The sequence below is a fragment of the Peromyscus leucopus genome, chromosome 22 (genome assembly GCF_004664715.2).
Source record: "Peromyscus leucopus breed LL Stock chromosome 22, UCI_PerLeu_2.1, whole genome shotgun sequence".
In the NCBI taxonomy this organism is placed as follows: Eukaryota; Metazoa; Chordata; class Mammalia; order Rodentia; family Cricetidae; genus Peromyscus; species Peromyscus leucopus.
This window is the reverse complement of record NC_051081.1, coordinates 26,058,612-26,072,043: the sequence shown is the minus strand read 5'-3', so window position 1 is coordinate 26,072,043 and position 13,432 is coordinate 26,058,612. Positions and strand designations below refer to the sequence as shown.

Sequence of the window (13,432 nt, the reverse complement as noted above, 5' to 3'; positions counted from 1 at the left end):
AAGGGAAATCATTTTTCTTTTCGTAAGCTGAGGAAAAGGGAACCACAATGCAGTTTTGCAGCAGAATATTGAATGACCTCTTCACTACTCAAGGATTAATAAAAAGGAATCTTTTGTTCTACCTATTGCAAGTAAACATTTTCATTCACATGCAGTCTTAACACTATTTTTTTTTCTGACGAATTTTCAACTTTGATTCTAGCCAAATGATGAAACTGACCTTGGCTTACCAAGGACGTCCTTCAACATTATCTCTCAGGCTGGAAGAGTGGAGGGGGGTTGAGCCACTCTTCTTATGTCTGTTTAATTCCCCTTTAGAGTGCTCTGAATCCATGTGAGGAGATAACTCAAAAACTCTTCGATTTGTAAAGAAACCCCCTGGAGTACCCTAGAAAAACGTATGTCAGCCACTGGGTAAGGTAAGTATCAATCCAGCCAGGTACTGTTCATGGCTTCTGAGAACACTTTGTTTTTTAAATTGAATGAAAGTGTTTTTCTATGTGCAAATAGAAAGTATCTAATAAGAATTCAGTATCTTAATAAGGCAGTTACATTTTCAATAAATTGACTCAGTTTTCAATTGCTAAGTAATGCATGCATGTATGTCTGGGTGTTGGAAACTTGTCACTGATACTTATTTAAAATGTTATTTGGTATTCTTTCAGTACAGGAATAGCAGGCAACCATTTTGCTGTATTTAAGTAAATAATAATTTCTTTCATTAACCAATTAGCCTTCGGATAATATTTAAGAACTATAACTGTGCACATATTTTAAGAGCTCTTGCTTTGGAGTTCTAATGTAACCACAGTTATAGTTTCAGGAATTTTTCTTTTGTAATTTCCTGGTGTCTTAGAGATACCCTAAAAAATTATAAAAACAATTAATTAATTGGGCACATTAATATTTTTCCTTTTTTTCCCCCAAGCTTCATTCCTAATCTAATCCAAACATGGTGAGTAGGACTGATTTACATTTGTGGACTACAGTGCTAAGCCTGGAGGGTTACCCTTCATCAGTTAATACATGCTCAGAGCTAAGAGTTAAGTTCTTTTCTTCTAACAAAGGCAGTGAACACAGAATCCTAAATAGCTGAAGTGGGTAACTCCAGCCCCAAGGGACCCAACCCCTCTTCTAGCCTCTATGGGCAGGGCACACACACTATACACAGAATACTTTTGGGCAAAACATCCATAAAGATAAAATAAAAATCAAGAAATCTTTCAAAGAATGAATCCGGAAAACTGGGCGTAAGGTTCAACAGATGTCTTCCTCAGCAATGAAATGTTCCCTTCACCCCAGCCTAGGGGTGAAGGCGGGTTGCTGTTTTAAAATAGGAGTTGGGGACTTCATAACTGTGCTTCTTACAGTTATAGTTCAGCACTGTTTACAGTGAAGTTCAGACTGTGAAATTTTACATGTGAAAGGGGAAAATCATGGATGTGAGTTATATAGATGCTATCAATCCTTGAGTTTTACAATAAAATTCCTATCAAATTTCTAACAAAACGAAAAGACTATCAGGTCAAGGAAATAGAGGCAGCGTACTTAATTATCTTCTAACCAAATAGTTCATTTCCCTCAATGGTCTGTTCACTGGATGATGTCACAGGTGATTACCAAATTGGGACTAATTGTGCAAGGAACCATAGAACAGTTATCCATATGATATACTGATTTCGGTTACAGGATTAAAACTTTGTCGTTTCAGTATTTTCAAAAAATAAAACTACTAAGATAAAACCTAAGAAACAAAAAATACAAACCACTGACACATTTTGTAAATGCTTCTCTTCCCCTCCCCCCCAAGTGTATATACTACTTTCAAAGAAGTGTTTCCAACATGTTTTCAAAAAGAAAAATATAAAGTGCATGCTGGGCCTGGCCCCGAGAAACAAAGGTAAAAGCTACCTTCCTTGTCTGGAGGACGAGCACAGCATCGAGACACAATGGCCTCGAGCAAGCAGTAATTACGGACTGGGCACGGGAGGTTTACTGAAAGACAGCAGAAGGCGTTTTATATTCCCTTAAACTCTCTATCCTTTCACAAAAGTTTTAATGCATGAATGAATCCTTAGGGACAAGGAGAATGTGTTGGCTAGCTTCTCAAGGGAGGGAGATTAGCATGGATTTGCTTTACCCAAGTGGCAAGGAACAGGGCGTTCCGGTGTGAAAAGAACACAGCTTATGGAGAGATGATGGGGTGGTTCGTCTCCAGAGGATAATAACTGGTGAAAGCAGTGTGGGAAAACTCGAAGAGTAGGTGGAGGCACATTAGGAAGAGAAGGTCCCAAATGATCGCAATTGCTGTACTGTTTTTTTTTGTTTTGTTTTGTTTTTCCAAGACAGGGTTTCTCTGTGTAGCTTTGCACCTTTCCTGGAACTCACTTGGTAGCCCAGGCTGGCCTCGAACTCATAGAGATCCACCTGGCTCTGCCTCCCCAGTGCTGGGATTAAAGGCGTACTGACTGTGAATGGCAGCAACTATAAGATTCAGAGTGTTTTCTGGGTTTTCACCAGATGCTTTTTAAAACAATCGAACAGCTCTAGGAGATGTGGAGAAAGTTACCTACCTTTTTAATGCTATCCCTAACATTGTCTAGCAAACACATTCTCTCTCAATTTGATACTTAAATTTAACTGTCAGATTAATAGCTATTACCTACCTATGAGTTTCTACATCTTAGATAATTTTTTACTGCTTTAAGGAATAAATCGAAGGCATTGCAGGCTAGTGGGAACAGGCGTTAGGAACATCGGACTAGTCTAGCTGCGTTATCCCACTTCTGAACGCAAGGATCAAGTCAGTACCCTACCCCACCCCACCCCGCCCACACCCCTGCCATCTTTCTCTTCCAGCTGACTTGGTAGGCCTCTCTCAACCATAACCCTCGATTTTATACAGTCTCTTTTGAGCTGTGTGCCAGGATGCAGCCATGAACTGATGGGCTCCTGGGAGAGTTGTTTTGTTTTGTTTTGTTTTGTTTTGCGTTATTGAGAGTAATGTTTCTCCTGTACCCACATCTTAAAGAAGAAATAACACCCTGTAAGACAGGTTTACAGCATATCATATCATGGCTAAATGAAGCAATTGGCATTGGATTGTAATATATTTACAAATCACAATGGGGTAAAAGTAGTTCTTAACTATTTTGGATACGAAGTATTAATCTGTTCTCTACTTTTTAAAGTGTGTGTGTGTGTGTGTGAATACAATAAACCTTAATTTTTTTTTACAGCAGAGGTGCATCTATTTTAATTCTCTTCAGTACCTGGTGGGGACTTTAGTAATTAAAACTGTCTTCAACAAGCCAAAGTTTAAGCCAATCATGTTCCAAGTGAGAGGGACTTGTGAGCAGTTTTTAAAAGTCTGACGGGGTTATCATTACACAAACCGCAGAATGTGAAGCTGGGCAAAACCTTCAAGGCCAGCCATCTAAGAAGACCGGTTTCCGAACTAAAGGCGACTCAAAACAGTGGCGATCATTAAAAGGCAATGGGAGTTGAAGTAAGGGACACCTAGGAATTAGTGCAAGAGGTGAGGTCTGCACAGAAGGTTCAAAGCTGTGCCCCAAGGGAGGGTCAGTTAAGGGCGACGGGGGGACTTGGAAGCGATCGGTGGCAGTGACGGGCCAGGGGACACGCAGGGTGGAGGGCGACCGCGGCCTCTGGGCCGGCCGGCGGCAGGACGCTCCTCCGCAGGGCTCAGCTTTCCCCGCCCGGGGCTGAGCAGCGCCGGCGGGAGGAGGCGGGAGCCCGGGGCCGCTAGCGGCTCCTCCCCCGGCGCCTCCGCTATCTGGGTCAGACGCGCAGGCCGCGGCGCCGGACCTCGGGGACCGCTGACTCCGGTGCTCCAGTCGGCTCGCCCTTCCCTGCTCGTCCGCCCGCCGGACCCGGTCCCTCCGGCTCCGGTCACAGAGAAGCCCTCGCCGCGATCCCAGGTGCGTACCCAGCCGGGGAAGGGGGCCACCAGCCTGGCTGGCTCCGCCGGCCCGGGGGCGTGCGGAAGAAGGCGGGGGCACTTCCGGCGGCGGCTTCACTTCCGGGTCGTGGCCCGGCGCCCGCGGACCCGGCTTGGTGCCACCGTCTTGGCGGAGCCGGTGGCCTCGAGCGGTGGTGCCGTGATCCACCCACCCCACCCCTGGACCAGGCGACCCCCGGAGCGGACACTACGCCTGTGCATCGGCCTCAGCCTCGCGCCAACCCTGTTTTCTCTCGGCGTGCTTCCCGCACTAACTTAATAATGATAATAATAATAATAATAATTCTCTGCCTATTTTCTGCAGACATGGAAACCAGCCCAATCGCACTACTAACATGTGCAAATAAGCTGAATTCTAAGGGGTCCCAAATTTAAATTATAAATAAGGAGAGGTTTGGAACTCTAATGAATTATGAGTGTTAGAATTCAATTGGAAAGTGCTGCTGGGTTTTCTGCATCGCTGTACATGATCTGCTTAATTTTTTTTTTTACCCCCCAAGGGGTCAGAACGTTTCCTTTGGAAACTTGAAGCGGATTTGTAACCTATCATGTTTCTTGACCTTCTTAGTAGTTTTTCCTTTCTCTGGTTTGTTGGTGACAGCATTTTATGTCTTCCCCCAATTCTAAGGATCAGCTGATGAGTTGGTTATGAACGCAACTTAGGATCTCGCTCTATAAACATTCTAACTATATGGAGACACAATTTTAATATCCAGAGATGAAAACCAGGACATAAACATGAAGTTTTTCTTTTAAAATCATTTCATGTCCTAGTTTACTTGGAGGTCAACATTTTATCGTTTCTCTAGCATTGTGTCACTAAGAGATTCTCCGCTAATAACCATTGATCACGTGTTGTATTAATTTTAGGTAATTTATACAAACATAATGTCCATCATTTCCCATCATGAGTGATTTACAAATGGGAGTTTGTAAAAGTAATTTTTTTGCATCTGAAATGCAAATTACGCATCTTAAAATGAGTTGTAAGATCTGCTCAATAAATTTTAATTGTTTTCTCCACAATCGGCACAAGAATATACTACTATAAGCAAAAGTCCAAAAAAAGATATAATTTTATACTACCTTTTAAATTACACTGTGGGCAAGCACAGATTCTTATTTACAACTTTGGTACTTCCCTCTCACAGCAGTATCATTTTTCAGATTATTGGCACAAAAACACACACACCGGGATTTATTCTTGCTTGTACCTCAGTATTTTTGTCCAGTGTTACTTTTCCAATTACCGACATAGAAGCACCTTTGTAGCATAAATTCAAGCACTCTGACGGATAGGTTTCTAACGGTGAGATTATTAACCAAATGCCGCCTCTGTTCCTTCTAGTTCTCTGTTGGCTTTCATAGTTCTGATGTCATATTTCACCTCTGAACATCTCTGCTTCAGTCAGCATTCTCCTTTGCGTCCTTGCTTGATGCTTTCTGATTCCGCATGCAGCTAGATGTCTCTAGGATTTAGGAAACAGGAACCCAGGGGTATCCTTGCTCACTTCTTTAGTCAGATAACCCTCTGGGTAAATGACAGCAGTTCGTTTGTCTGAAAAATAATAGTGGCGTTACTGTTTTGAACTCCTTCAAAGAGATCATTTGAAACACGTGAGGTACCTTAAAAAAAAAAAAAAAGGGTAAAAGTTTGGCTGTTTCTCATGTGTTGAAACCTGAGTCTGTCTGGGAGATCAAGTCTTTCTCTTTCACGTCTGTTTATTAACTTGTTAAATGAAGAAAAAAGCTTTCAGATTGTGTGTGTGTGTGTGTGTGTGTGTGTGTGTGTGTGTGTGTGTGTGTGTGTTTCATAATGTAAAGTTCAAGGCTGGCCTGGCAGGACTGCGCCAAAGAACTAAGTCATCATAGGAAAATTCCTATTAGGCTTTAAGATGGACATGTGGACGTTCTTTGTTAGTGTGTGGATGTGGATGTGAATTGGGGGAGGGCAGAGAATGAGTGTTGTTGCAGATCTGATGCTAGACCTCATGAATGCTAAACAACAGCTGCACTATTGAACTGTTTCCTACCCCAGTGTATTTATTCATCAGTAAAAAACAGAAACAAATTTTAGCCTCAAGGTGATTAAGTTTGATGCATGATTTACCTGTAATATAAGTGTATGTCATAGATATGTAGTAGCTTTTTTATTTCTATTGCTTTTTTATGGTAATCTTTTGAGGTAATTTAGTTTTATGATATAACGTTTGATGGAGCTAAACAATAGTAATTATCAACAACCTCACCTGTTACGAGTCCCTTAGATTCTGCTATTGCTCTGTCTCCTGGATGAGTAGGAGTGAGCATTTAGTTCCATTTACAGTTCCTCATATCAATTAGTTCAGAGGATATTTGGGTTGAAAAGAGAGAAAGAAAAGGAAGGTAAAAATGGTAAATACTCTGCCATCAGACAGGCCGGATTAAGCACCAAAGGTCGTTTCTGGAATTGGTTAAGAGAGGCATTTTAAACTAGTCTCTCAGAGGTCGTAATCTGAGGTGATTTCTGAAAGACCTTTTTTTGTGTGTTTGATGAGATAGAGCTTCCAAGCTGGATAGTAACTGTTGTCCATGCATATACTATAATATAATAGGACTCTTTTTTTTTTTACTTTAGTGTGTGTGTGTGTGTGTGTGTGTGTGTGTGTGTGTGTGTGCAGACACTTGCAGGAGTTGTTTCTTTCTCTTTGCCAAGGGGGTCCTGGGGATTGAACTCAGGTCATTGGACATCAAGGCAAGCACCCTTACCCGCTGATCCATCTCAACTATAACAGGAATCTGAAAAGAAGCTTTCTTTTAAGCAGCTACTTGGAAATAGATTTCTGCTCTCCCCAACCCCCTTCCATGGGTCATTTAAAGCATTATGTCTAGTCGGCCATGTAGTTAGTGTACAGGAAACAATAGTAGCTTGCTAGACTATGTAGAATAATAGGGTTCTAGCCATAGGATGCAAGATTTCGGGTATACAGCCTAATTCAGGATTGATGTCTGTCTAGTATTCTGCCCTGGCATTCACTCCCGGCTGTTTTGGACAAGAAGCAATCAAAGAGAACGTTCACAGACTCCTACATCTACCCACTTAACCTGACTTTCTGCTCATGTAATCTGCCTTTTTCTTTCGTTACTCTGAAGCAGTGGTCTGTGTTCCCGTTAAAGGTCAACCTTGTGCGCATGCACTAGAGACCGTCTCCTTTGTGGTTGTACAATTCTCTACTGTTTCTTCTACTTCACCAACTTCGCTTTTTCGTGGGATCTTTCGTATTGGAAAATCAAGTTTGTCTTGATCTTTTGGCACTGTTTCTCTATGCAACTGCCATCCTTTCCCTTGTTTGTTATTTGTATTTACCCATCCCTTAGTCCAGGGTTCATTCCTTCCTTTGGACTCAGTGAATGTCTTTTGTATTCCGTTACACACACACACACACACACACACACACACACACACACACTGGTTTACCTATACCTTTATGGACTTCGGACTTGCCCGTACTTTGGACTGTGGCCCCGCCTCTTGCTTTCTGGGTCTGTTATGTACCTATAGTGTGTTGCTGTCACTTGGGCTTTAACGGCAGCTACTTTATAAGTAAATATTAAAATGAGAACACTGACTTTCACGCTCGCCCCTCTTGCCACCGCTGGTATGCGGCGTCCTTTGTGCGCGGCTAACTGAACGTGTGTTTGTTTCTGCTTGAAGACCTTCCGTGGCATTTCTTTTAGCGCCTGTCACTGGGTAATAATAATAGTCTCAGCTTCTGTTGAACCACAACAACAACAAGAGCCCCGCCTCTTTTCACCCTTGTGTTGGAAGATATTTCCCTGGATGTAGACATTTCAGAGGGCAGGGTCCCCCCGCGCCCAAGCATGGCGAAGATGTCATTTTGTCGTTGTCTTATTTAAATGGCTCCTGAGGACACAGAGAGTGGCAACCCTTCTCTTCCCCTGTCTCTGCTCCTCCCTTCTGACTCTCTCCCTCGCTGACTTTTATGGTTGTTTTTCTCACTCTGCTTGACTCAGTTGACTTTGTTTAGTTCGGGGATTGTTTGTTTGTCTGCCTTTTCCCCTCCTACCGTCCTGTCGGTCTTAGACTGTTCATGGCGCCCACTGGCCTGCGTCTCTGTTTTTCCTCACTGCGCTTCATTTAGGGACGATTTTTTTTATGGCTAAGTCTTCCAGTGCACTGCTTTCAGTGGTTGCATGGAGTTTTTTTCACTGTCGATTTCATTCCATGAAACTTTTCTTCAGAGATTTTATTTTTTCATTCCTAGAAATTCCAGTCTGGCTTAAAGCTTTCCTTTTTCTCTCCTCATCATATGTATCTCTACCATGAATATATTTTAAATAATTGTTTTAAGGCCTCTGTTTGCTAATTACATCATCTCTGGTATCCTCTGGCTTCTGTGCACGTCTGAAAATTTGTTGCTAGGTGTTGGACAATCTGGTTGAACCCTGCATTTTTTTTTTCTGTTCATTTACAGGATTAGACACTTTTATCTTCCTGCCAGTTAAATCATTTGTGAATCAATTTATTACTTTGGAGTCTTATTTTTTAAATCCATTTTGGAGGAAGCCCAAACAGCCTTAACTCTAGGGTTCCTTTAGCCTTCCTACCAACACATTGCCCCTCCGAGGTCTCGGCGGAGAACCTCACATAGTCCCTAAGCTGATCGCTAACCAGCTCTATGTAATCTTTGGGACCAATTTAACCTATAGCTTCCTGGTAGTTATGACTTCCCTTGAAGTTATTCTTTGCCAGCCCCATGGAGTTTAACTGTCTGTTAACTTATCCTCTAGGCTCTGGCACATACATTCTAGACACTTTAGTCTCTGTTGACCCTAAAGTTATCCATTCAGTTCAGTGAGACTGCCTAGTTGTTTGACTATCTCCTTTTTTTTTTTTAATTTTCCCATAGTCCAGAAGTTACTTCCAGCTGGGATCCAGGAGTCCCTAGAGGATTTATTTCTTTCTGTTTTGGTCAGGGTTATAGTTAGTAGTGATTTAATTATTTGTTCCTAACGTGGATAGCTTACAACTATTTCTCCCAAGGTGTTAGCAAACTTGAACACAAATCTATGTCTGAGAGAGAAAATTGAAGTAAAATCAAGTTTGGGAGCTTCTAAGTGTATTTTTTAAGGCTTCAGTATATGTAGTTACAAAAGCTTTCAGTATTAACCTTCTTATTTCACTATCTCAGAAAGAGAGGGGAATATACCAGGGTTTTCATTTAATCCTTTTCTGACTTTAGATCAGCAATGGTATCAGTAAAGATGGGATTTGCTAGAGAGAAATTTTGGTACTTCTCATCAGAGTAGCTGAGTTGATATACAATGAGGTAGGCTATATTTTGTGCCTTCCATGAAAAAAAATCAAAGATGGAGAAAAAACAGAGTCAAAGAAATGTCTTAAAAGTTACTTTTAAAAAGTGATAATTTAAAATAAAAAGGTCTCAGATATAAGTGGAAATGTCAGAAGCAAAGGAATTCTGGGTCAGAAGAAAGATGAAACCTACATGGGTCTTACTGGCTTTCTATGCTGAATGAAACAGAGAGGAGGTGAGTTACAAACTTATCAAAGTGCTGTTTATGTTTCTGTCTCTGAGCCCTGAGATTTAAAAACCATCATTAATCACTGATGACTTAATATTAAGTCCCAGTGTGATCAAGATCCTTTAATGATGAGCCAAGATAAGAAATCCAGCACATTAATTGCACACAGAATCTCAAATAAGGACACCTTAAACTCTTCAATACTTCTCTCAAGCTGATGATACTTTTGCTTCTATTTATCTAGCCCTTTAAGGTGTAATTAAAGGGTGAACTTCAGATTGATTGTAGAGAGTATAAATTCAGAATTAAAGTCAGTATTTCACACCAGACTTCAGTAATAGCCTTGAGCAAATATTTCTCTTGAGGTATGAATTAAAGAGGCACTTGCTCATAGTGTGGGTTAGCTTATGATTTGTCAGACTTTTGGATGGCAAAGGCTTATCTTTTATTAATTGAAAAAGCATCAATATTTTTATCCTGGACAGAGAAACATTGTTTATTTACAGTTTTACTTTTCTTTTTTAAATTTTAGAATATAAAGCCAAGAAATGCGTCATTCTACAAGCAAAGAACTGATCCTTGGTATCATGGTGGGAACTGCCGGAATCAGCTTGCTGGCCTTATGGTACCACAAGGTCCGTAAGCCAAGGACAACAATGCATTTGCCTAGATTTCTTTCTCTGGGTAAGAAATTCGATTCACTAACTTGGCGAGATGAAACGCCCAGTGAACAAGGAACATCCATCGTCTTTCAGAGAAGGCAGCTTCAGATACTGGAAAAGTTAAACGAATTACTGACCAACATGGAAGAACTTAAGGAGGAAATCAGATTCCTTAAAGAAACGATTCCAAAGCTGGAGGAGTATCTACAAGATGAACTTGGAGGGAAGGCAGCAGGTCACAAGATCAGTCCGCAGCACCGAGCCAGGAAAAAAAGGTTGACGACGACGGTTCAACGTGCAGCAACAAGTAATAGTTCAGAGGAGGCAGAAAGTGAAGGAGGGTAAGTGTCCTTGATGCTTCCCGTATCGGACTGGTTATCCCTCACGTTATTGCTGTTGCGTAGATAGCTGCTCACGCATATGCTCTGCTCTGAAAGGAAACGAAAGCAATGATTGCTTTACCTTAGATTATAATTAAAGTATTAAATATTATTGATATTTTAGATAGCTTAGATCACATTGACAAAAGGGATAGATATAGATAGATAGATAGATAGATAGATAGATAGATAGATAGATAGATAGATAGATAGATATAGATGATAGATAGATATAAAATGATGTCCTGTTAAGAGTTGAGGAAGACAGTCATTATTTTCCAGATTAGCTAACTTATTTTCTAACGTGATTATTAAAAATAACCAGTAGTAAGTGGCATCATGTAAGAGTTGGGGAAGACAATCATCATTTGCCAAGATGGATAACCTATTTTATTTTTTTAACCTATTTTATAATGTGATCAATGTGCGGTTTTTATATAGAAACTCCCTAGACAGTGTGGCTCAGTAGAACTTGCTGTGATGTTAGAAGGTGACTGTATCTGTGCTGTTCAGCATAGGAGCCACTGGCCCTGTGTGACTCTTAAGCACCTCTAATGTGGACTGGTACAGCTGAGGAAAGGAACTGGTCATTTTAACTCATTGTAGTTCTAATCTTATTTTATGTCATTAAATGTACCACATGGAACTAATAGCTGCTGAACTTTATTGCAGGTCTAGAAAGCTTACAGGATTTAGAAGTGATCCTGTTGCATCCCTACATGGGTTAATATCCTGAATCCTAGCACGAAAAACAAGTATTCCCTTAGTTGGGAAACCAATAATCTGTGGGTTTAAAACATCGGCCCTGGGTAGTCTTTTTTGAAGAACAAAACAGCCGGGTTCTTGTCTGTTGTTGTTTAAGGATCCGTACTGAATGTGATCAAGCATCCTTGAGGGTGGGGACCTTGTTGTCTTCATGATACCTTACCTCTGTGCTTTCGCAGAGTGGGTGCCAGGAAGAATGTCTTAGCTGAGTGAGTGAGCTGCACACTTCCTGTGGAATTGGGAGGTGGCGTCTTAAGACATCTTAGATATCGGTGCTAGGTCCAGAATTGTCAAGCGTCTCTTGTATGTCGGAAGAATGACTATGAAGTTCTTTTGGTAGAGAAAAGCCACAGATGCCGAGGTGAATGACCAGGTGTTCTAAGAACTTGGTGTTCCTGAACAGTAACAAGATGTCCCAGACTAGTTTTAAAATGGGCAGGTGGGATGTTTAGAAAGCATCCTAGGTTCATTGGGAAGTGTGAATCAGGAGAGAGACCTGGGAATTTCCATGAGAATGGGTAAGAACAACTAAGTACTCTAATAGTGATCAGAAATCTGCCACAATATGGGGCATCGCTGAGCGGTACAGAAGACCAACCCGTGGTTATCCTGCCTGCATGGACATCTTTCATCAGGGATGCTGGGTGAGGGTTGAGCAGTCCCTTCCCAGAGAGGACACGTTAGAACTAGAGGGTGGGAGGAGCCCCTGAAGCCTGATGGAGGCGTACAGACTGAAGCGGTGAGTGGCCTGTATTCTTAAAATCCTCTGCCGATGAATTTAAGTCTGGTTGCTCAGGAAAGTCTAAAGTTCTAGAAAGAGAAGTAGCCCTTGCTCCGTTTAGGACAGATAAAAAGACAATCCCAAGATTTAATGAAACTCCAGATATTGGCACAATGAATATGGGTTCAAGGAAGATTTGTGAAAACTATGAATGACGTGCCTGGTATGGATGTAGCCGAACTTTAAGACAGAGACAGTGCCATAGTACCTCTTCTTGCTTGGTCATGGGTGTTTTTTGTTAGCAATAACATGCAAGGGTAGATGCAATACCGCTGTCCTACTGACGGACCAGACTGTAGGAAGTGCCACTAAACCAAACAAACAGGAGGAAACCTTTTCTATTTAACACTACTTTAGAGAAGTTTTTTTTTTAAAGCAGAACAACAACAATAACAACAACAACAACAACAAAAACCATTTAATTAAGCTATTTTTTAAAGAGCTACAAGCAGATGTATCATGTCTTTGTCGATAAATACCTATACGCTAGCCACCTCCCTAGGCCTTCTCCCTCCCTTTGGAACTTGGCTGATCTCAACCAGCTTGCCTGCTGCCAGGCCCTCTCTGGCCACCACAAGCATTCCAGAGACCCCAGGAGAAAACCAGTCTAGGAAAGGCCTATGCCAGCTAGATTGCGCCAACTCGGGAATAACAAAATGGTAGTGAGCGTGGGGCCACTGACTGGCCCCAGCTTGCGGAGTCTGCTGGGGAACCCTTTAACTTGGTGAGCTGAAATACAGATCTTGCTGTTTGGGCCTGTGGGGGTTGTTTGTTGTGCTTTGTTGTTGTTTTTGGTACTTGTATTCTTCCAGTTATTTCCTCCTGTTGACATTCACGTCTAGGCTTCCAGGCAAAGACTCAGATGCAGACTATAACGGCCTTCTTGTAACCCTCAAAGTTGTTACAGTTAGAAAATGATTTTTTTCAGATCTATTAAAAATGCAGTATTGTGATTGAAATCTTTTCTTTAGGAGACAGCCATTGCCTTAGTCAGCATGCAATCTTTGATGGTTTCAATGCTTCTTCTACATGTATGTGTTCCTATATACAAGGAATAAATGGTGTTTTGTTCCTATAATGTATAGAAATGACATTATGTGGTGTATTGTTTTGGTAGCTCTTTTTGCTTTAATACTTTTTTTTCTGTTTTGAGGCTTTTCCATGTTGGTGCTTGTAAACATGCTTTTTAAATGTGGTACTGCATTCCATTGATGGGATATTTAAGCAATTATTCATATTATTCTATTTAATAAATAAAACTCAAGAATCAGATACCAGGATAGAAATCTGATTGAGCAGAGAAGCTGTGGAGAAGCCA

At 41.3% G+C, this 13,432-nt stretch overlaps 1 protein-coding gene across 4 annotated transcripts in view; it reads left to right on the top strand.

Moving 5' to 3' along the window:
• Positions 1 to 269: 269 nt before the first annotated feature.
• Positions 270 to 13,432, top strand: part of Rmdn2 (regulator of microtubule dynamics 2) — a 65,011-nt gene continuing 51,848 nt past the window's right edge. Inside the window, exons 1-2 of one of the 4 annotated variants that reach the window (XM_037198029.1) lie at positions 270 to 419; positions 10,059 to 10,529. In XM_037198029.1, coding sequence (XP_037053924.1) covers positions 10,075 to 10,529 — 455 coding nt within the window. In that variant the 5' untranslated portion in view covers positions 270 to 419; positions 10,059 to 10,074. Of the gene's footprint in view, positions 420 to 3,316; positions 3,539 to 3,853; positions 3,942 to 8,336; positions 9,533 to 10,058; positions 10,530 to 13,432 lie in introns of those variants that run through there. The other 3 variants (XM_037198030.1, XM_028857894.2, XM_028857896.2) reach the window with 3 other exon arrangements.